This window comes from Chanos chanos, chromosome 6 (genome assembly GCF_902362185.1).
Source record: "Chanos chanos chromosome 6, fChaCha1.1, whole genome shotgun sequence".
Classification (NCBI taxonomy): domain Eukaryota; kingdom Metazoa; phylum Chordata; class Actinopteri; order Gonorynchiformes; family Chanidae; genus Chanos; species Chanos chanos.
The window spans coordinates 20,724,170-20,747,233 of record NC_044500.1 but is presented as its reverse complement, the minus strand read 5'-3'; the positions used below and the strand labels follow the sequence as shown (position 1 = coordinate 20,747,233).

The 23,064-nt window shown below is 40.3% G+C and overlaps 2 protein-coding genes across 2 annotated transcripts; one reads left to right on the top strand and one right to left on the bottom strand.

Annotated features, from left to right (window-relative positions):
• The first annotated feature begins 1,892 nt into the window (after positions 1–1,892).
• Positions 1,893–17,920, top strand: clip3 (CAP-GLY domain containing linker protein 3). Its single transcript, XM_030777601.1, has 13 exons — positions 1,893–2,022; positions 3,059–3,198; positions 10,226–10,319; positions 10,555–10,716; positions 11,969–12,087; positions 12,561–12,797; positions 14,559–14,694; positions 14,928–15,074; positions 15,240–15,374; positions 15,659–15,782; positions 16,308–16,372; positions 17,486–17,558; positions 17,866–17,920. The coding sequence occupies exons 1-13, from the start codon at positions 1,893–1,895 to the stop codon at positions 17,918–17,920; spliced, it is 1,617 nt and encodes a 538-aa protein (XP_030633461.1).
• Positions 17,921–21,036: 3,116 nt separating this feature from the next.
• dharma lies at positions 21,037–21,928 on the bottom strand. The gene is made up of 3 exons (XM_030778148.1): positions 21,625–21,928; positions 21,288–21,475; positions 21,037–21,183 (listed from the first exon to the last, which is right to left on the bottom strand). Exons 1-3 carry the CDS (start codon positions 21,926–21,928, stop codon positions 21,037–21,039), a joined length of 639 nt encoding a protein of 212 aa, XP_030634008.1.
• Positions 21,929–23,064: the final 1,136 nt, after the last annotated feature.

The window sequence follows — 23,064 nt, the reverse complement described above, 5'->3', positions numbered from 1 at the left end:
TTACAGCCTTGCCTATACGTTTGTGCGTCCGTATGTGTTTTTGCATAGATAAGTGGGAATGTATGTATTTTGTGAATGAACACTGTGAGTGTCGAGTTTAAATATTTCCTTTTGTCTTACAACGTGCAGTTCTCAACATCGCCATCCACCATCTGGATTTGTCATGCAAACATGGACTGCCGGTATTTTTGGAGCTAACTGCGTCAGACACAAATGTTGTTTGAGTGATTAATCCGGAAATACACACAGATTAATACAGACCTGCATATAGCAACACACAGTAGCCTATATGCACCAACAGTATTTACCGTAGAAAAAAACAAAAACCAAAACGCAAGTGTAGGTTACTCATGTAGGTCAGGGTTTCGTGTGTGTGTTGGGTGGGGGATGTAGTAATAAAAATGAACAAGGTAATAATAATAACAATAATAATAATGATAATAATAATAATAATGTGATAATGATGATGATGATGATGATGATGATGGTGATATTAGTAATAACATAATTAGTAGCCCATAGTTATAATAATGCAAGTTCTTTCTGTCCTGCATTTTCAAGGTTTCTGAGTGACAGGTGGGTCAAAAACACATTTAAAGAAACCTTGGTCAGTGTTGCCTCAAGAATTTCCTATGGTAGGCCTACATCCAGAGCATATTCACATGGCAAGTGGGTTTGATGGCCCAAATGTAGCAGTGAACAAATGGGCACTCAGTCATCTCAGAAGGGCATGTGTATGTGACGCAATACAGAGATACGCTAAATGGTGAACGGTGAGCATAGGTCATTCACCAGTTTCTTTAGAACAGCTTCATTCCTGCACTCAGGGAGCTAATGAAACACAGCACTTAAAGAAAGGCACTGTTCCTTATTTGTCCGAACTGTCTGACTCTCAGATAATGCACAAAAAATAACATTGTGAATGAGGGTAAGTTAGTCGTTAAGCTGTATGTGTTTTGAATTGGGAGCTAGTGTGGACTTTGGCACAGGAGCAACCGTCTTTAAGAGCTGAAAGTTGTCTCGTCCATGTAGACAGGGAATGTATTTGTGTTTATGTCTAAATGGACACATTAAATAAGCAGGTGTGATATGTCACAAAGATGCTTTATATATGTTTTGCCTTTGTTATATTTAAAACACATTCTCAAAATTACTCATGCTTTTTTGGGGTCAAGAAAAAACAATGTTTTTCAAATCACCCAATGATGTTCTCAGAATACCTGGTTTGTGTAAGACTTTTAGACATAGTCTACGAATGTTACACCATCCCAGGGGGCGAAACAAGGAAGCTACATTTTATACGTTACATATTTAAGTACTTTTTTTCCAGTGTTCTCAAGGCCTTTCCAGGACTGCAGTCCACATGCTTCTCCCAAGTCAAGGTTTAGTTTACCAGGGACAGTAAAGGTAGAACAGGCAGTAGAGGCCTGCTAGAGAATGATCTGTGCTTCACCCAGATGTTTCTGAGCACATCTGCTTGGGGTGCTTCGATTTAAAGACCATTAAAGTGGGTTATGTGATTAAGTTGCAAGATGCAGAGCACTCCAAACTAGTATTGGACAGTGTGTCATCCTCATTTATTCAAACATCATGGTTATTTGACAGAAAAAATAAAAATTAGGCCAGTACTGGTAAAGCCAGTTCTCCAGCCTTCTTTTTCAGGGGTGAGACTTCCAGGAACATTATTTTGCATTGTGACAAGCATTAACAAGCAGTTTGCATTGTGACAAGCATTATTGAATATGAAATTGGTAGACGCATCTGCTGCTGTGTGTAAGTTCAGTCACTGTATGTGTGCTCATTAAAGATCTGTGTCTTTTTTTTTTTTTTAAACCATGGACGATGACAGACGATATTGTTATGACATTCTAGGCCCACTCTCAGTGATCATCATGACTAAAGAGGAGACCGTGGAGGTGGAGGAGGCGCAGCCAGCCTCAGAGTACCACAGCCCCGTCCATGAGCCACGCAAAAAGCCCATCATCCACCCGTCTGCCCAGGCTCCACTCCCCAAAGACTACGGTGAGTCAGTCAGCCTTCCCCTGCTGCCACCTTCTTCCCTGGAGCTTCCCTCTGCACTGGGTGGCAAGGGCCTCGATTGCGCACACTCACACACACACACACACACACACACACTCACTCACACTCACACTCAACACTCACACACATACTTACATATACACACACACACACACACGCACGCACACACACACCCACACACACACACACAGATACACACTCACACTCACACACATACTGACGCATACACCTCACACACACACACACAGATACACACACGTGCTCACACACACACACACACACACACACACACACACACACACACACACACACACTCTCACACTCATCACTCACACTTACACATATACTGACTCATATACACACACACTCACACACACACATACTCTCACACTCATCACTCACACTCACACACATACTGACTCATATATACACACACTCACACACCCACACACACACACACACACATACTCTCACACTCATCACTCACACTCACACAAATACTGACTCACACACACTCACACACACACACACACACACACACACACACAGAAGGGCAAACAGAAGTCTTGTAATGGTACTGTTCAACACTGAAAAGTTGTTGTGGTGTACATTGTGTGGGGAGATGTTGCATGTTTTCATTCATATTTTTACCTGTTTCAAAGTAATTTAAATTGTTTACACAGACACTTGACAAATTTCAGATGCAGTGCAGCATAATACTGTGAAGAACATCCCCTATGTAAAGCATTATTTGTGATCATGGATCAAGAAGCAAAAATGTCTAGTGTTTTCAAAATATTTCAGTGCTTCATCTGAGATTGTTTTTAATGATTGGATTTTGTCTGGTATAGGAAAGGATTTATAATGGAAATCACAAAAACTTTTGACTAAATCCAGCCTCTCCTTTTTTATACTTACTCTCTGTTATTATCAGAAAAAAGCAGTTTTTTGAAAACAGTTTTCATTCACACAGTTTATTGTTTTAAAATAAATGCTGTATCATTTAACATTTTCACAGCGTTCACATTCTTTGATCCGAATGATCCGGCCTGTATGGAGATCCTGCTGGATCCCCAGACGACTATTCCAGAGCTGTTCGCCATTATTCGGCAGTGGGTTCCACAGGTGCAGCACAAGATTGACATTATAGGCAACGAGGTGAGTCCCGGGACCACATGTGGTGTTCGTCACAGATTATAGATTACAAATTATGACAAGGCATGCAAAAGTAAAGGTGAAGCAGGAGAGACACCAACATGCTAACACTAAATCTACTGGACTGACAGAGGAAGCTGTAGACAAAATAAAGATGATCATTAGCAGAATGAAAGTGAAGAAGAGGTTGTGTAAAGCTTAAATAGAAAAACCTTGACCTTGAGCTATGGTAAAGGAATGGGTCGAGGTGTCTAGGATGTCAGGTGGTTAAAACATGTTCATGTCAGACAAAAGAAGTCAATTATCAATAATCTTTTGTGTTGTGTTTTGTTGTCTGATGGGCTGGTCTGTGTTAGTCAGGTGGTTTCAGGTCACTGACATGCACTTTTATCATAACAAATTATTATCTCTGCCTGTTTAGCATGTCCTGTCTGTTGCAACATCACAGCATGACTCATTTGAATTCTGTCTCAGCCTATTGCTTTTTCCACTCATGGGTGTCAAACAAACATCTGCATTGTCCTTTAAGATCTTGTAAAACTTGAACAGAAAGACCTTGACCTTATGTGAGAGAAGATGCTGGATAATAAGAATTAATCACCCCAAATGTCTCATTAGAGACACGTCAAAGTCCTGTGGTTTCTGTTAGAACCATTGCACACAGCCCCTCTCTCATCAGTGCACTGTTTGCTTTTTCTTATGGGATGATGTTTGATGTGTGTGTGTGCCTTAGTATGTAAAAGTTCTATGTGCAAAGTCCACGGGTTGTTTGTGATAATTTGCTTTCAAAGGAAAAGAGGAACTGACTGAAAAGGTATGGGATGAGACTAACAGTTTTGCTGTCCTCTTCCCTTATACAGCAAGAGATCAAAGATTCTGCTGATTGGCAGGAAAGGTGGCCAAGAGCCATGGTGGTTGTGCATTGAGCAGAACTCAGTTGAAACATTTAATGTGGAGTGAGTTTTAACCTGCTTACCAAAGACCTTGACTTACGAAAGCCTCAGTCAAAGCAAACAGTGGAGCTTACACATACAAATTAGGTAGACAATAATATATTCATATTCTTAACTTTCTCATATTTGTGGGCCGGAACAACTTTAGAGCCACATTAGATTCACTGAAACTCTCACAAATTCAAAAACCTGTTGCAAGTGCCCCATGTAAATATGATGAATGCTACATGTTTTATAAGTGAGTGCTCTTTCACAAGATTTGTGAATTAACATAATCTAGGCATCCTGCCAAATTTTGTCCAGAGTTGTCATTTCATAAAATGGCACCCATGAGTAAAAAGAAGAACTTTATGAGTTCGAAGATTGAAATCCTGCTTTCAAAGGTCACTAAATGAAGGCTTATCAGCTAACATTAACAATGTCAGCGAACATTAATGATGTCAGTAGTGGAATTAAGTCACATGTTCATGGCAAAAAAAGAAAAATAAACACACACACACACACCCACACACACACACATACACAAACAAAAACAAGAGAAAAAACCCCTTGTTCTTGTGCTAAAGCTAGGCGGAGTGTGAGAGCAGTGGATAGGGATCAAGGCTGGGGAGGTGTCCACCAGCGAGACAGACAGGATAATATGACAATACATTTGTAGATAATGTTGAACTGTAAGTTTATTGCAGTATTATACAGTAGCCTCAACAGCCAATTTAATGTTAATAATATAAAGGTTTTAAAAAAAATAAATAATATTTTATAGCAGAGTTAAATGCAGTCAAATACCTTGGACAAACAGATGAGTAGCTATTATGAAGCTTAAACTACGTAGTCAGACTCAAATGGAAAATATACAATTCATAAGTGACAAACAGTTCTTTTGTACCTTTTTTTCTGAGTCCAAATACAAGAAAATTGGTGAATATGGCAAGTTCCCTTAAAGCCATTTTTAGGATGAACTTTTCTGTGTCGGGTTCTTGCACGAGGCCCAGTGTCTTAAAGCCAAGGAATGGGATGAGGTGTCTAGGATGTCAGGTGGTTAAAACATGTTCATGTCAGACAGAAGAAGTCAGTTATCAACTGAGTAATCTGTTGTGTTGTGTTGTGTTGTGTTGTCTGATGGGCTGGTCTGTTTTAGTCAGGTGGTTTCAGGTTGTTGACATGCGCTTTATTTTGCAGTCCTGGGCAAAAATTATTTTCTCTGTCTGTTTAGCATGTCCTGTCTGTTGCAACATCACAGCATGACTCATTTGAATTCTGTCTCAGCCTATTGCTTTTTCCACTCATGGGTGTCAAACAAACATCTGCATTGTCCTTTAAGGTCTCGGAGAATCATAAATAGCCCACATGTCATCTTCTCTCCGTAAACCAGAGGATGTTTGTCTGTGTGTTCTGTCATGGTAGTGGAGTAGGGAGAGGTATTGATTGTGTTTGGCTGTTAAGCCATTTAGTCACTGCCAAAGGGGTGAAGGGATTACGTTTCCCATTGCCAGGTGGAATGTGGTCTCTTGTCTGTTTCAGCTCTGTAATTATGTTGTTCTCCTGGTTTCTGGGGCTTTTGTGGTGAGCTTGTCTGTTGCATTGCCTCTTTTTTTTTGGATCAGGGTTATAGTAGAATAAGTATATAACAGAAGCATTGTTAGACAGTAGAGCGTCATGTTTCCAAACAGGGCAGGTTTGACAGCTCTCTTTTTTAGTCCAGTGAGAGCATTCTCTTGCAAAATCTACAGAGTAATACCCAAGCTACTCCTACTACTGTATGCAGGCTGTGTGGAAAACCAAATTCAAACATTTTGTTGTTTATTTGTTTGATTGTTTGTTTGTTTGTTTTTGTCCCAGAGCAGAATTTTTTCTTTGTCCCTGTACAGCTCTAGGTTGAGGTGACTATTCTGTGAAAAGGAGACTAAAGTGGCATGGGTAATGGCTGCTGCTAAATGAGGAAAAATGGAAACAGGATATGAAAATTTCGTAGACACAGAGATCAGATAATATTGAATCCTGAAACTGGCTATTTTTAATCTCATAGAATTAAGATAATTCATTTCCTTTGAAATAAAACACACATCAGCCAGAGCGATGAGAGAGGCAAAGAAGCTCTTCAAATTTACAAACCTTTAATGTAGCAAGAGGCTCTTCTATGGCACAATGTCCAATGCATATGATTCTACATTTCTTCATATTCTTTGATATGCATACTCATACACGGGACAGTATTTTACGGTAGTGTGAATCCATATGAACCACTTCATTCCACCATACAGGCAGGTCAGTCTCAGAGCTGGAACAGATGAAATATGCTTGTAGATGGAGTAGGGCTGTAGAAAAAATATGGTTGTAGAGAGATTAAGTTGTAGAACGATAAGGTTGTAGGTGGAATAAGGTCGTGGATGGTTAAGGTTGTGGGTGGAATATGGTTGTAGATGGTTAAGGCTGTAGGTGGTATATGATTGTAGATGGTTAAGGCTGTAGATGGTATATGATTGTAGATGGTATATGATTGTAGATGGTATATGGTTGTAGATGGATAAGGCTGTAGATGGTATATGGTTGTAGATGGATAAGGCTGTAGATGGTATATGATTGTAGATGGTTAAGGCTGTAGATGGTATATGGTTGTAGATGGTTAAGGCTGTAGATGGTATATGATTGTAGATGGTATATGGTTGTAGATGGATAAGGCTGTAGATAGTATATGATTGTAGATGGTTAAGGCTGTAGATGGTATATGGTTGTAGATGGATAAGGCTGTAGATGGTATATGGTTGTAGATGGTTAAGGCTGTAGATGGTATATGATTGTAGATGGTATATGGTTATGGGTGGAATATGGTTGTAGGTGGTTAAGGTTATGGGTGGTATATGGTTGCAGGTGGATAAAGTTGTAGATAGATAAGGTTGTAGGTGGAATATGGTTGTAGATGGTTAAGGTTACAGATGGATATGCTTCTAGGTTGATATGGTTGTGGATGGAATATGATTGTAGATGCAATATGTAGGCCTATAACAATTATTTCATAATTGTCTAACTGCGATTTTTTGACGTGATTGCGGTTTCTTTGTTGAACCGTGGTTAAAGCATGAGATGGGTTAAAGCATAGTCACACTTTCATTTGCATCCATCAAACAAGTTTCCAATGCCCTCGTGCACCCTGTAGCGCGACAGAACAGTAGCTGTCCTATCAGAGGACGCCCCGCCCATATTAATTTATGATTACAAAGTCAAGTCGGCTTTCGAACGTTAAAAATCCAAACAGAATTGGGCAGTTTTGTGAGAAGCAGTGTTGTACCTTTGAGAAAACCCCATAACATTAAACTGGTACACGTTTGGTTTTCACTGAAGTTTTCATTTAGTGTTGGTAAAAAAAATCGCTTGACACTGTCCCATTGGTCCTTTCAAAATGTGGGGAGTCTACAAGCCCAACTGCATTAAGCTAAACTACAATTGGGCAATCAGTCATTTGGGGAGGGATTAGACTGTCAGCCTGCTGTCAGCTACTGCTACAGCATCAGTTTGACACCACATTCCACAAATGGACAGTGGTGTACATTTGGTAGGGAGAGGGGCAGAATAAATGACACGAGATGGAGCTTGTTTCAAAACGTAACATGACTTCACAGTTTGGGATCATTTTGGATTCAGGCCAAACCAGAGGGGAGAAGTTAGACGTGGTTTACTTTATAGGTTGTGTACTTGTGTTATTACATTATCTGGCTCACATAACAGTGAAATAACCAAAAACTTTAATTTGTTTGAAAAATAATAAATAAAAATTTTTTTTAATCTGACCAGAAGAGACAATTATATTGTTAATCAGCATTATTTCTGAGACAATTAATTGTACAGCAACATTTGGAATTGTTACAGCTCTAGCAATATGGTTGTAGATGAATAAGATTTTAGGCTGCTGCTCCAACGTCTCCCCTGAGACACTATGACTGCTGGGAGGAATAGATGCCTCAAGTAATAAGCTCCTTCTGTTATCCAGGCTTGGCTTTGCATTGAACAGAGCCCTAAGTCATTACCACCTATCAGAGATGCTTGTTTGTGTGCGTGTGAGTGTGTGTGTGTGAGCGTGTGTGTGTGTGTGTGAGTGTGCGTGCATGAGTGTGTGCGTGCATGCACGTGCGTGCGCGTGTGTGTGTATGTCTGCTCCAGCCTCGCTTTGCTGGGTGTATTCTGCATTTTGTGGAAGTTAGTCGGTAGTAACTTTATTTATTTCACAAAACAGGACAGTGGGAACTGCTTTTTTTATAATCTACCCAGATGACATTACGATACTGCAGAATACTTAATGGTTACAGATCAATTTGTGATTAATTAATGTATCAAAATTTTTAATATTACTACTAGTTATTCGACAGTCCATTTAAACAGGAACATGTGTATAGTATGTAAGTTCGAAACAATTAGGCACAATTTTTAGTTTACACTGTGAAATAGGAGAAACAAGGGGACACAGGTAAATATATCTATATAATTGCATACAATGCTATTTTAATAGTGATTAAAGAAAGAGGTCATTATTTGTCAGTACAATGAATAGACGATAAAGGCAATATGATTTTTTAAGTTGCAAGTTCACACTTTTACTTAAAAACAAACATAAAACTTATTTAAACAGGATGCAGCAAATTGGCATTGGATTGGGTATTATCAGTGAAGCCTTAACCTTGCTTGTACACATCACCTGCTGTTTGCGAGAGAGAGAGAGAGAGAGAGAGAGAGAGAGAGAGAGAGAGCACCAGCCATAAAGATTAATGCCTAATTAACAAGATTTTACAAATGTGACTCTGAAATACGTCCATATGGTTCCCAAACCTCTATAGTGAATCTCCCATGTCACTGATTAGTCACATAAATAGCAAGTCAGCATGTAAGAGTTGAGTTTTGTTTTTGCTCTGTAACAGAAATTTACAGTGGGTGCTCTTACAATACAATACTATGGTTTTATTATTAAAATATCTAAACAGAGGCAGGAAAACCATGTATCTTCCAGTATCTGTCTAAATTCCAAAATGGATGGGCTGTGTGATTTTAGGTGGGGAAAAAAAAGAATGAAAGAGAACTGAATAAGGCCCAAACTGTTCCTGATTTCAGCAGAAGACATTACCCTGCCCTGATCCATGACAAACTTGACAGTATACTCCCAATTAATTGATTAGTCATCTGTGCCAGCTATTAATTAATCAATCAGTCATTCATACCGGCCACTGATTAATGGACTGTGGTACACTAGGCTTTCAAACGAGGTTTTCAATTTATTTAGCTCATTTTACAGTCATCTTGTATAATGTGTGCAGATGTGGTGCAGTGACTTACGGATGCTCAGCGTATTATGTAGCAGCGGGGTAGGTTTTTATTAACACATAGGCTAGACTCCGTTGACAACAGTGTTCTACCCAGAATACCCTAGCACTTGAACGTCTTCTCTTGTGGACAGAGATGGTTGTGAGGGAAACCATCAACACAGTCTATGATGTGTGAGGAGTGCTTTTAGATCCTGTGTCTGGAGTAGTCTTAACTACAGAGTTTGCTGAATGTCTGTCTTAGAAATCAAAGGGAGATTGTCTTGCAGATCTTTTTTCTTTTTTTCTTTTTGTCTTTTTTTTTCTTTTCAGTTAGTTTTCATCTTCAGTGTTTGTATTTTTCAGCAAAAACACTGATGTTCGATCACAGCCTAAAACCCACTCAACACTACTTGTAGTTACATTGTCATAAAAGATCTGTTTAAGTGTGTGCCTTTTCTGAGCAATTTACCAATGCCGTTCTTATTCATTCACACAGGAGGCAGGCCTAAATACCATCTTTTACCATTGATCTACACTTATATAAACCGTGAAAGCAAATGTTGGTCCCCTGGAATCATATGTCCCAAAATATGCCGTGACGGTTAAATTAAATTTGCTACAGTTGTCAAAAAGAGCCCACTGGAAAACATCCACTATAATACATGCTCTCTCTCACTCTCGCTCTCTCTCTCTCTCTCTCTCTCTCTCTCTCTCTCCCCTTACCCTGTTCTGCTGTCATTCACTCTGTCTCTTGTTGTAAGGTCATTGATTTCTTTTAATCTCTCGCAGATTTTGAAGCGTGGTTGCCACGTGAACGACCGGGATGGACTCACAGACATGACCCTCCTGCACTACAGCTGCAAAGCTGGAGCCCATGGGGTTGGTAAGTGATCAGCTGCCATTGAAAGACTGTGAGTCCATGTACATTTACTAACTGTAAATAAGATTACGGTATACCCTGCAGTATATCCATACATTGTGCTGTCATGACTGATGTAACCTCTGTGTAAAAAAAGGTGAATGGATCTCTTAAGTTTTCCAGATTTCTCAGTGACCAGCCTAAGTGGGATTGTTCCTTGACTCTTCTCACCTAATCTCGGCTATGTTATCTTGATCAGGTGACCCTGATGCGGCACTTAGGTTGTCCAATCAGCTGATTGCCCTGGGTGCTGATGTCAGTCTGCGCAGTCGCTGGACGAACATGAATGCTCTACACTATGCCGCCTATTTTGACGTGCCTGAGCTGATCCATGTCATTCTGAAAGCAGCCAAACCGAGAGGTACACGCTCACACACACACACACATACACACACAAACACACATACATACACACACACACACACATACATGCATACACACATAAATACACACACACACACACACATGCATAAATATACTCACATGCATATATACACACACACTCAGACACACACACACAAACACACGCACGCGCACACACGTACACACACACACACACACACACACACTCACAAACACACACAAACACACACTCACACTTATATTTTGAAAGTCCTTTTATTAAGTACCTGGAATTTGAATCTTAGGAAAGGCATGAGGACTGGATTAGGCACACACACACTCACACACACACACACACACACACACACAGACATACACTCACACTCATAAAGCTCTTCAGCCTTGTTTGACTCCTGAGACCTCATTTGAAGTCTGAGACAGGACTCACTACGTGCCTAGGAATGTTATTGGATTCATTCACTCGATTTACTGAACCAAACATGCCTGTGTTTTTAAAGTCTTTCTGTTAAGTACCTAGAAATTGTGAATCTCCACAGGACTGCAGTGACATACAAACAAACACACACACACACACACTCAGACACACACACACACACGCACACACACACACACACACTCTGACTGTGCATCAACTGCAGGCCATTTCATTAACCCTATATTGATCTTGCTGCCTTTGGCTTAGTCACAACATGGATCTGCTAGCTCTGATTTAGGAGGGTTTCTCACTGTGGCTGAGAGGCTAGATCAGGAGGGAAGCAGCATCTGGGTCCGTTTTTATTGGAGATGGGAATCTGTCTCAAGATCCTATGACTCCTACTCCTGGCTATGACTCCTGAGACTGATACAGGAGACTACATCTTCAAAGAGAGAGTTGCTACCAGATTATATATATATGTGTGTGTATATATATATATATATATATACACACACACACACACACACACACACACATATATATATATATATATATATATTCATATAATTGTAAAATTCACACACACACTCAGACACATACATACGTGTGTGTGTGTGTGTGAATAATATAATTTTAAAAAGTAATAATTCATGGTGCAGATGTGTCCATTCTTGTGCAGGTTCAGGGTATTGGAGAGTCGAGTGTGAGTGTGGGAAAGCTGTAATGAGGAGACTAAGAGAGGGCCGTGAGCTGTCACAGTAGGCAGTCCTGTTCAGTGTTGAGTTAATGAAGCAGCAGGGTCAAGGATAATGTAATTTGCCTCTGTCTCCAACAGTGCTCAACTCCACCTGCAGTGATTTCTACCATGGCACAGCCCTGCACATCGCTGCCTCCAACCTCTGCCTTGGAGCAGTCAAATGTCTGCTGGAGCACGGTGCCAACCCCACCGTCAGGGTACGGCCAATCAGATCGATTCTGCTCACCTCCATCCTGTTCCCCTATACCCTGTCTCAGTGCCAGCCTTTCTGTTTTTATTCATTTGCGTTTGCCTTACGGTGCAGGCTCGGCGAAGTAAACAATTTCCCCATCCCAGCCTTTCCCGCGGAAGATCTGTCTCTCTTTTTTTTGTATTCTCTCGCAGTTGCTCCTATATCCTTTACTTTTCAATCTCTCCATCTCTCTGCCTCTCTCACTCTCTCTCTCTCTTTCTGTCTCTCTGATATTATATGTCTCCAAGAATAAATTGATCTGTCAGTTCCAACTATCATTTGTTTGTTTCTTTCTGCCTGTTTCACAATTTCATATTTCTTGATAGGGTCTGACGTACCCTATATTCCAGAGAAAATAAATATGATCCCTCTCCCTCTCCCTATCCCTGGTCCCTTGTCACTTGTTCTTTGTTCCTGGTTCTGTGTGCTGTCTGATAGAATGATAAAGGCCAGGTCCCTGCGGAGGTTGTACCCGATCCTATGGACATGAGTCTGGACAAGGCAGAGGCTGCCATGGTTGCCAAGGAGCTGAAACAGCTGCTGCTGGATGCTGTGCCACTCAGCTGCCACCTGCCCCGCGCCACCTTGCCAAACTACGACAACATCCCTGGCAACCTCATGCTGGCCTCGCTGGGTCTGAAACTGGGAGACCGCGTGGTCCTAGACGACATGAAGGTAAGACACCCGTAACCGTGGCAATGTTTTGTTTTTTTTGTTACGGAGGAAGAAATGGGTGGAGAGGGGAAACAGTAACGTGAAGGTAGGGATAAAAGATGAGTGAAAGGAAGAGACATATGTTGTGTGTTAAAAAAGAAGTGTTACTCCAAACAAAAGGTATGAATGCGAGCGCTTGCAAAATACATTTCCCAACCAGGTTCATTTGTACACCAGTTCCTTTTGTTGCCTGGTTTCGTATGTTTTTTTTTAGGAGAAATCAGTTCAACTGCTTGACTCCATCATGTTTGTCTAACTGAAGGCTATCAGTCCTTCTAAACATGTCTTAACTTTGTTAACCTAAAAACCCAAAAAACAAAAAAAAAATGAAGGAAAACAGCAGTAACACCACTGTCTGATCCACTGCGTGTCTCACTGGTCATCTGTGCATTTCATGGGTCCATTTATTCACCCTGAACCAGAGAGCCATTCTCAGTTTGTCTACTGACCGTTTAACAAACTTTATATTCCCTTTGGCTCTGCTTATACATTTATGTCTGAAGTGACACATAAATATTTCGTAAGCAGTTATTGTACTTTCTGATGCTGATTTCATTTAAAAGTGCTATAGAGTCCAGTGAAAGCTCAGTGAGAGATATTCAGAGAGCAGCAATACGGCAGTCTGTGCTGATTTTTCAAATCATGTTTGACTTAATGAAGGTCAGTAACACAGGCAGACGCTGGAGCAGTCTCACGTCACTTGGAACATTGTAGACACAAGAAGGGGAAAAAGAGTCAGAGCAGTACAGTTTGTTGTTTTTGAAGGTTGTTATCAAAGGCCTCTGGTCATCCTTTTGTTGACATCATGGTACAATGTGACAAGGAACATCTGCGTAATTGCAAACTCCAAAATTCAAACGCATCATTATGTGAATTATGCTTCTTTATATTAATTAACCTTTTAAAATACGCCAAAAGACTGCACAGAATGTCTGTAAACTATAGTGAACAGTGTAGAGGACCCACAGGCAGTTACTAACAGCCCTCAGTGTTTGGACAACAGAAACCCCGTGACCTGGTCTCTCTCTCTCTCTCTCTCTCTCTCTCTCATTCCATCTCTCTCTTTCTCTTTCTCTCTCTCTCTCTCTCTCTCTCTCTCTCTCTTTCTCTCTCTCTCTCTCTCTCTCTCTTTCTCTCTGTCTCTCTCTTTCTCATTCCATCTCTCTTTCCCTCCCTCTCTCTCTCTCTCTCTCTCTCTCTCTCCCTCTCGGCATTACACACTGTCTGAGCAATATGAAAGTCATATGCTGCCCCTGTCAGTTTTGTTACTATTCACTAAGAGACAAAATAATGCATTGAGCCACATTTACGTGAAGACAACCCTGTTATCTACTGTACTGACACATCAGTGTCTAACAGTTTTTTAACTGTGTTTAACTCTGAACTCCTGAATGGTCATTTGCTTTAGGTTCCTTAGACCTGCTCTAGAGGCTATGACCTCACTTTAATCTGTTACTGCAGCTTTAATCATATGATCCTACTTTGAGTTCCTACAGGATAATCACTGGCTGGTCACACTGCCTTTGTTCTTTCTCTTTAACTCTCTTCTCTCTCTCTCCTTCTTTCTCTCTCCCTTGCTTTCTCTCCCTCTCTTTCTCTGTCTCTCTTTCGCACTCTCTCTCTGTCTGTTTGTCTGTCTACCTGTCTCTCCCTCTGTCTCTCCCTCGCTTTCATCTCTCCCCCCCCCCTCTCTCTCTCTTTATCTCTCTCTCCTCTCCTTAGACTGGCACTCTGCGTTTCTGTGGCACCACTGAGTTTGCTAGCGGGCAGTGGGTGGGCATCGAACTGGACGAGCCAGAGGGCAAGAATGACGGCAGTGTGGGAGGGGTGCGCTACTTCATCTGCCCCCCAAAATTGGGTAACTACACTCACCTTCACCTAACCCTAACCCTAACCAGCTCTGGGTTCTGCTTTTGTAGAACAATAAACATTAAGCCAGAGGCCAGTTAAAATATCTGTCAGTATTGTAACTGGAAGACTGTATTCAGATGTATTACTGTCAGTATTTAACTTGTGTTCTGGAACATTCAGTCCTGGGCTGTCTGTCATTGGTCTTTTTTCTTACAACATGTTTGTATTTGTTTTCTGTAGGTATCTTTGCTCCAGTGTCCAAAATCTCTAAAGCTGTTGATCAGACACCCTCCTCAGTCACCTCCACCCCCAAAACCCCCCGCATGGACCTTTCCCGCGTCACTGGCAAGATCAAGAAAGAGAAGAAAGAGAAGGACCGAGAAAAGGGTTAGCTTACTATTTTCATTTCATCTGGGTTTTTTAGGGTTTTCAGTACTTTGATTATTTCTGCAGTTCTGCTACCACAGCGTAAGTCTGCTGGCAACTCTGGCAGATGGAGATTTGACTGAAATTGGTGATAACATGGTGTTGTTTGTTTTTTGGTTTTAACAGCCTTGAGGAAGAAGTCTCTGTCTGTTGGGAGTTTAGACCCAGATGGAGTGAAGGTGGAACTAGGAGACCAAGTGCTTGTTGCAGGGCAAAAACAGGGGATTGTACGCTTTTATGGCAAGACAGACTTTGCTCCAGGTACATCCTTATTTCTGACCAGGTACATCCTTATTTCTGACCAGGTGCAGCTGTGGTGAGATGAATGCAGCTCATAGGTACAGTTAAATAAAAGATCTTTGAAAACCAGGAACTACTGGACTTACCAGTCTCTCTGAGGAGAGGGTCAATAGAAATGCATATTCTCAGCTTTTTTCTTATGTCTTGGTTTATCACAGTTTAGACAATCATGCATGTGCCCAAACCAGACACACACACGTATATATATGTATATATATGACTGACTGCTGTCCTTTTCTGCCCAGGTTACTGGTTTGGTATCGAGTTGGAGCAGCCCACAGGAAAACATGACGGCTCAGTGTTTGGGGTCCGTTACTTCCACTGCCTCCCCAAATATGGAGTTTTTGCACCCCCTTCTCGTGTTCAAAGGTAAGGCTGCTATAAAAGGACGTGCCACCATTCCAGTATCACCCCACACTCACAGTTTCAACCCTCTGGTATACAGTACTAAGTAAAATATGAAACATGTGAAGTGACTGAACTGCTCCTGGTCTTGTAGAGTGTGGATAAGCTTGGGCATTTGATGTTGTACATTGAAAATAGTGAAGAGATGCAGAGGTGAATATTGGTTGAGGGTCCTCTTTTGAGCTTAATGGTGGTTACAGACAAAGAAGAAGGTAGAAACTTTCTACTTTTCTACTGCATAGAGATATGCACCTACTCCCATGACCTTGTTGCAACAAGTACCTCACACAAACACTCAAGCATCCAATAATGTAAAAGCAAGTGTAACCTTACTTAACCCTCAGTCTGTGTATGTGTGAGTAAGAGTGTACGTGTGTGTGTGTGTGTGTGTGTGTGTGTCTCTAACCCTACGTCTTCTACTTGGCTCTACACAGAAGTAGCAGAACCTAAAGCAACAGGAACTTTAACTTTCCCTGTGTGATTTTACAGAATTGGCGGGCCTAAGGACTCTCAGGGCGACGGGGCACTGGTGAAGAAAGTTCACCAGGTGACTAGTAAGTATGACCATAAAGAGCAATGCAACAACGAATGAAGAGATTTTTTTGGGGGGGTATATAAAAAAGTGAATGATTCGTCTTCATCACAGTTTATCCAGTTACTTTTATGGTGACATTCTTAAAACATGAAATGGTTTCTTTTTTTGAGTATGATTTGTGGAAATATCATTATAACATACTTTTAATAGAGCCAAGAACAACACCGTAAACAGCATCCTAAAAACAGCACAAAGTCATCTGACTACAAAGAGCTTAAACAACTATGACTAAAACTAGACTTAAATTAAAAGTTAGTTTTAAGACAGTAAAGGCTAAATCTAATCACAATTTTCATGAAAAGACTAAATATAAATTTAAACTTTCTGACAAAATCAGCACTGTTTGCTGTAGTTCATTCAACTTTGCATGAGAGTTGCACGTGCTTAACGTGTGTCTACCTGTCACATGTGCGCACCTGTGAAGCCAGGTTACTTTTCCACACCAGACATGCCTGAGCTGTTCTCGTCACCTTTCCCCTCTCGTCTAAACACATTAAGACAATAATTACATTCATTCACAAACACCATGTACTTTCACAGCTTCTTAGAGAGTTCTTCCCTCTCTTATCACAATGGCTTTGATTTTGTCTGCTCCAGCGCGCACTTTGTGTCTAATGGGAATTCAAATAAAAACACAGCTTGAATGTCAGTATTAAGACCTCTGAGCTAGAGGTTCAAATATTTAAATACTTCACAAGAGTTTTTTCTCAGTCTTCCATTGTTTGCTTAAAAAAAGCACACACACACTCATTCAAAACTGATGTCAGAGCAAAAGATTTTTGAATATGGTTGAAATTCTTATTTGCAATGAATAACTGACATGAATTTAAACAAAATGACATATTTTTGTTATGGAATTTTAACACTGATATCTGACCATAACTAGTCGACAACTTTCCAGTGTCCATTTTCCAGTCAGCACACACACTGCGTAACGTTGAATTTTTAGGAGAGAATGTGTTAATCAGTATCAGTTTTAGAAATGGTTCTCATAAGCACAGTCTGCTTTACAGTGTAAATTTATCAATGGCAGACTTACTCAGTTTGTCCCTGTCTTTTTTCTGCTTTTCAGTGTCTCAACCGAAGCGCAACTTCAATGCAGTGAGGTCCCCCAAAGACATTACATCAGAGAGCTCCATATCCAGGTATGTCAATGCCCCCCCAAACACACACACACACACACACACACATGCCATCTATCTGCCAACAGTAACATGTCCAACAGTTGTATACTTGTGTAGAATGCACCTCAGAGCAGAATGACATACTGCAAGAAATTCTTGAGCAAAATTGGAGGATTTTGTTTGTCTGTTTTACCAAATGACATGTTAATGCTAAGAGATGTGTTATTCAGGGAAATGGCATACTAAACGCTCACTGCACTGACATGAGTCTCTCTGTCCTGTTGCTCTTTGTTATGATACATAATCAGTCCTGTTGCTCTTTTCCCAGGTTGCTTTTCTGTTGCTGGTTCCCATGGATGCTTCGTGCCGAGATGCAATCCTGAAATGTCCACACGCTACTCCCCCCCACTCCCCCCTGCCACTTTTCCAGTTCTTTCAATGTACACCCACTTTTTTATTATTTTTTCTGCTTTTCTCTTGAGATCAAATCCAATATGACTGCTGTCAGTAGCCCTCAAGTTCACCCCCCCCCACCCTGCCCCCCCTTTCCTCAGCCTGTCCTTTTGATCGCAATTCAATAGCAAAAACTAGTGCCTTGTAAAGTAACTAATGTCCTGCATTCCGTTTGTTAAACTAACACAGAACTACGTTTCAAAAAAAGAAAAATTAATATAGAGAAACAATCTCTACTCAACTCAGTCATTCACAGATATCTACGCATTCTAGTCATCAAAACAGCTTTTCAGATGTTGTTTTCTTAATAGCACTGATTGGTTTTTGTAGCCAAAACCGTAAAGACTTGCAAAAACAACTTAGACACCATGAGCACAATATTGTAAGGCTAATGAGTGACGTCTCCGTGGACTTTGCTCAGTAGTTGTTTTTTTGTTGTGCCGTGTTGTGTTTATAGATTAACTTAGCCTGTCCATATCTGGCCACGCTCTCACTACTGCGGTATGCACTGTGTGTTACTCTTTCGTATTCAGTGGAAGCCTGAGCTTTCCTCAGCCCTCAAAATGCCTTTATATTTGGCAGAGTAGAGTTCGGAGTGGTGTTGTTCACCCAAAATGGTGTTTTTAAATGTAAAAAATATATTCCCACATAAATAAATCAATATCTATTCTTAGTGATCTGGACATTTCACTTAAGAATGTATTAAAAGATAAGCATATGGTATCACCATATGCTGCCAGAGTCAAAGGAAACAAAGGAAAGAGGACTACAAAGTCTTTATTTCTGGTCATCTTTTCCCCTTGTGTAGGAAGAATATTATGCCAGATCATATGCATGAAAAATGGATCCCTCTGCTCTTTGTTTTTCAACATCCCGGTGATACTTCAGTGGTAAATATGTATTGACATTCAACATCCCGGTGATACTTCAGTGGGAAATATGTATTGACAAACACAGTGCATGGGAAAGAGCGAGCATGTGCACGTTTGGACTGTGCATAAAAATAACAGAGAACCGAAAATCAAGGTCCCCTTAAACGTTTTAAGTCAGTTCACTGCTCCTCCTGTAATAGTCTCAGAGTTCCAAACGCTACACTGAAGTGAACATTACAAATCTTTCATCTGAATGAAATATACAACTTGTTCCATAAAAAAGGCCACGCCTACAAACATAAGAAATCTAGAACAATGTGTCCTAGAAAATTCAGCTGTAGTCGCATATTATTTCATGTGTCTTGCTTTTAAAGTAAGATTAATCGACAAAGACTCTTGACAAAGACTAAACTCGTTCCACACCCACAAGGATATTAATAGCATATGATTGCCAGTCACTGTGCAGTGAATTGTCATGGATACCTCATTTGCTTGATGTCTAAGATTACGCCACCCAATCCCCACCCCCTCCCCACTAAGTTTGCTGCATACATCCATGTGAAAATGGTGTCAGGTTAAACAGTCCAGTTTCACCAGTAACCACCTTCCATCTGTGTTCCCCTTAGTCTCTTTGTCTTTGTAAGACCTTGATAGGTTCTCTTAATATGTTTAACTGAAAAAAATAACCAATCAGATTATTCCAGTTGTCTGTGCTTATGAAGTCTTTTATCATTACGTGTGTCGGTAATAACAGCAATATTTAACCTACGTCATCTTGCTATGTGAGTGTGGATATTGTCTTTGTCTCTTTACTAATAAGTAAGCACACAGTTAGGCAGTTGTTTTTGCCTGTTTTGGGGGGTCCAAGTCTTAATTAGGGGGGTCAGACCCCCCAATCCCCCGTAATTTGAATCCTGCAGTTAGGGGAGAATGAGCTGTCTGTCTCTAAGAACCAATCACAGATCAGCTTTGCTACCCCCCCCCCCCACCCCCACCCCCCATAAACTATCCAAAGTATGAACCATAAGCTGACCTAAGACCTGAGGCTATGAGTAGAGTCTTGCTTTTTCACACGAAACATCTTTCTCATGAGCACCTGGCAGAGAGCATGCATAGCCTACCTGCATTAAAAAGGTTTGAAAAACGCTCGGAGAGTTGACATACTACTTATCCTACTCGCTTTCTTCTGTCACTTAACAAATAACAATGAAATAAGGCATTTAAGATTGAGGGCAGTTACTTCACTAGAGTTAGCTACAGCCACAATTCAGCGGTAGAACGGTAAAATTCATCCAGTGCTAAAAACAATTATCTGAAATTATTTCAAATGTTAACTGATAGGTTTTACATTTCTCTTTTCGTGCTATAGTTTAAAATGCCTCTTCAGTTCATTAGACATGGATATCCGGAATGCATTTCAAACAATATCCTGCCTAAATTTTGTACAAATAGCAGATTACAAAATTACAATTTTACGCTTAGCGGCGGGAGCAACTGGTGTAGCCTAATTCGCATCGACCATTCCACCAACCACATTCCTTACCCGTTGATATAACACGGCCAGGAATAAAAGTGTGACTTGTTGCATTTTAAATACTACATTATATCAGTCTATCCTATTGTGTAGTTAGTATTATTGATTTGTAAACTTCTTTTTCGTCTGAAGATTATATATTTTAATAATTTCACTGTATAATTTTTTATTGTGTGCTTGTTGGGGAAAATGGTTATATTCATCTTCTATATATACATGATAGCTATCTAACATAAACAGAACAGTCTGTGGAGATTCTGGATTTAGTAACGCTTTCATTGATGGAGTAACTAATGCATGCCGTCTTTGTACATTATTTTGTTTCTTATTTCAACAGCGCATGGAAATGCTTACTATTGACTAAAACCCTGACTAATAAATATTTGGTGTTTCATACATTGTTGTACTGACGTTTTACTTAGACTTTTTATTTTGCCTTGTCTGTTCATGTCTAGTAGGGAAGCTTAATTTAAAAATAAAATAAAATAAAACAACTTAAGGACACGATACCAAATTTATTAGGAAAAAATTTAAAGGAAATGGTAGATAATATACAAATTTGTGACATTGTGTGGTCTGAATTTGAGAAAATGTCCGTAGAATGACTGAAGGTAAGGCAGGTCGACTTCTAACGACTTTTTTATGGAGTTGTTTTTGATGTTAAGAAATCCTTCGAACAGGTTTCCATCAAATATTGAGAGCGCATCCCCCTAGGGTATGAGCCTGCGCTCTTGCTCTTTGTGGCTTTCTGTCTCTTCCGTCGAGCTCGCCGATTCTTGAACCAGACCTGTTGGAAACAATTTTTAAAAATGTGTTAAACAGAGGGCATTGCATGCAAATAAGAAATAATTTGTTCATAAATTTCTTAGAGCAACAACCTAATACACTCACCCTTACAGCCTCCTCACTAAGACCGGTGCTCTTGGCTAATTCTGCACGTGCCTCTACGCTGGGGTAGTCAGTCAAGGCGAAGAGACGATCAAGCCGTTTTTTCTGACTTTCTGTAAATACAGTTCTGACTCTGCTCCGCTGCCTCGGCTCTGATGTTTGCGAGATCCGGCTCTGCCCTGTTTGCCATCCTGAAAAAAGGCAAAGAAATGTGTTAAGAAAACAAATGTTATTTCACTTATATACAGTTATCAGTGCTGATATTGCGGGTATATGGAAACGTCATCGATAAGCGTTATCGATAAGCATGTGAATGATGCTGCTTGATCAGAGCCCATACCTGACTCATCGCTGACACTCTGTTGACATGGGAAGTAATACTTATTGACGTTCGCTTGATAACCGATGGATCCACAGCAGGTGAGCCTACTTAGATCGGTTAGGCAGGCGTAGAGTCCCATCTGCTGCCCGGGAACAACAGGCATAAAGTCGGCGTGCCAAAAATATCCGTTTTTGTGAAAGTAGAATGGAGGCCCCTCTCTGGGTTTGGGAGCAGGGCAAATCTTACCCACCGCCGTAGGACGCTGAACCGTTTCCCGCAAAATATGATCAATGGTGAAGTTGGAAAACTTCGAGGTATCCATGTTTGCGCAGAGATATTTTGGCCTCCAAAATAGGCTAAGGGTGTCCTCTCTAAAGGTGTCCTCTCTTAAATATGGGGTTATGCTGTCCCTCATGAGTACTTATCTCATCCATCATTCTCAGTGTAGGGATTAAGATTAAAAGAGGGATTAATTGACTCGCATAAAGTCAATTTGCATTTCTTTGTATAGTTAACACTGGAAGTGTGTATGGTCGATCAAAGTGATTATCTTTTGAACTTATGGCCAGAGATGATTATGAAAGGTAAATTAGAGTTAAGTCTTTTGAACCTTTTCATGATATTGGGTGCGTATTGACTGCAGGTTTTGAGATCCTGACAGTTTTTATGTTGGTTCTTATGAATTAAAAAAAAAATACCATTGCTCACAAAGCGTTTGCGAATATTGGTAGTGTGTATTCTATCAAAAGTCTGAATGAAAGAAATATACACTGTTGGCAGCTGTCTGTTGGAAACAAGCTTTTAGTTTAACATTATTTTGTTGGAATGTGTGTTGTAATTTCATACATGACCAACAGGGAGCAGTAATATTACAGAGTAATGATGTACATTACCAGGGAGACTTGGTGAGAGACTTCTTTCTTTCTTTCTTTGCCTTCCTATGTAGGGAATATTTTTTAACTTATTTATTTCCTTCTTGCCCTTCTTGCTTTCCTTCACCAATTCAGCAGTTCTTATTAAACATATGTAAATCTAGTCTTTTAGAAGTCGCAGGAACTGACTGATGTGTGGAGTTTGTAAGTGAACTGTTAGCTGTAATATCAAGCGCATTGCCCTGACGAGATCAAAGCAGATAAAATGTTTATTAAGTAGTCGACAGTTGTAGGGGTGAGAAAAACCTCTTTCCTCTGAAAATAATGTTAATAACCTGGTTTGTCTTTTGATTATTTTTTTAACGACAGAACGTTTAATCTTGCTCAGATGAAACGGACAGGTATTTTCCACCATTCACTTCAAAGTTCTCTATGTCACAGCGCCTTTTATTTTTCACACTGAAAATGAAACCAGTGATCTTACATTTTAGCGGTTGGATATGGTCATTTAAACATACTGCGTTGAGTTCAGCCGAAACAAATCAAAATGCTATTATAACAATTGAATACCCATACTAACAAAAAT

Coding starts and splice junctions, on each gene's coding strand:
- clip3 (XM_030777601.1), top strand. CDS start 1,893: ATGACTAAAGAGGAGACCGTGGAGGTGGAGGAGGCGCAGCCAGCCTCA. Junction 2,023..3,058: donor TCCACTCCCCAAAGACTACG/GTGAGTCAGTCA, acceptor ACATTTTCACAG/CGTTCACATTCTTTGATCCG. Junction 3,199..10,225: donor TTGACATTATAGGCAACGAG/GTGAGTCCCGGG, acceptor AATCTCTCGCAG/ATTTTGAAGCGTGGTTGCCA.
- dharma (XM_030778148.1), bottom strand. CDS start 21,928: ATGGATACCTCGAAGTTTTCCAACTTCACCATTGATCATATTTTGCGG. Junction 21,476..21,624: donor GAGTGTCAGCGATGAGTCAG/GTATGGGCTCTG, acceptor GCCTTTTTTCAG/GATGGCAAACAGGGCAGAGC. Junction 21,184..21,287: donor TTAGTGAGGAGGCTGTAAGG/GTGAGTGTATTA, acceptor TGTTTCCAACAG/GTCTGGTTCAAGAATCGGCG.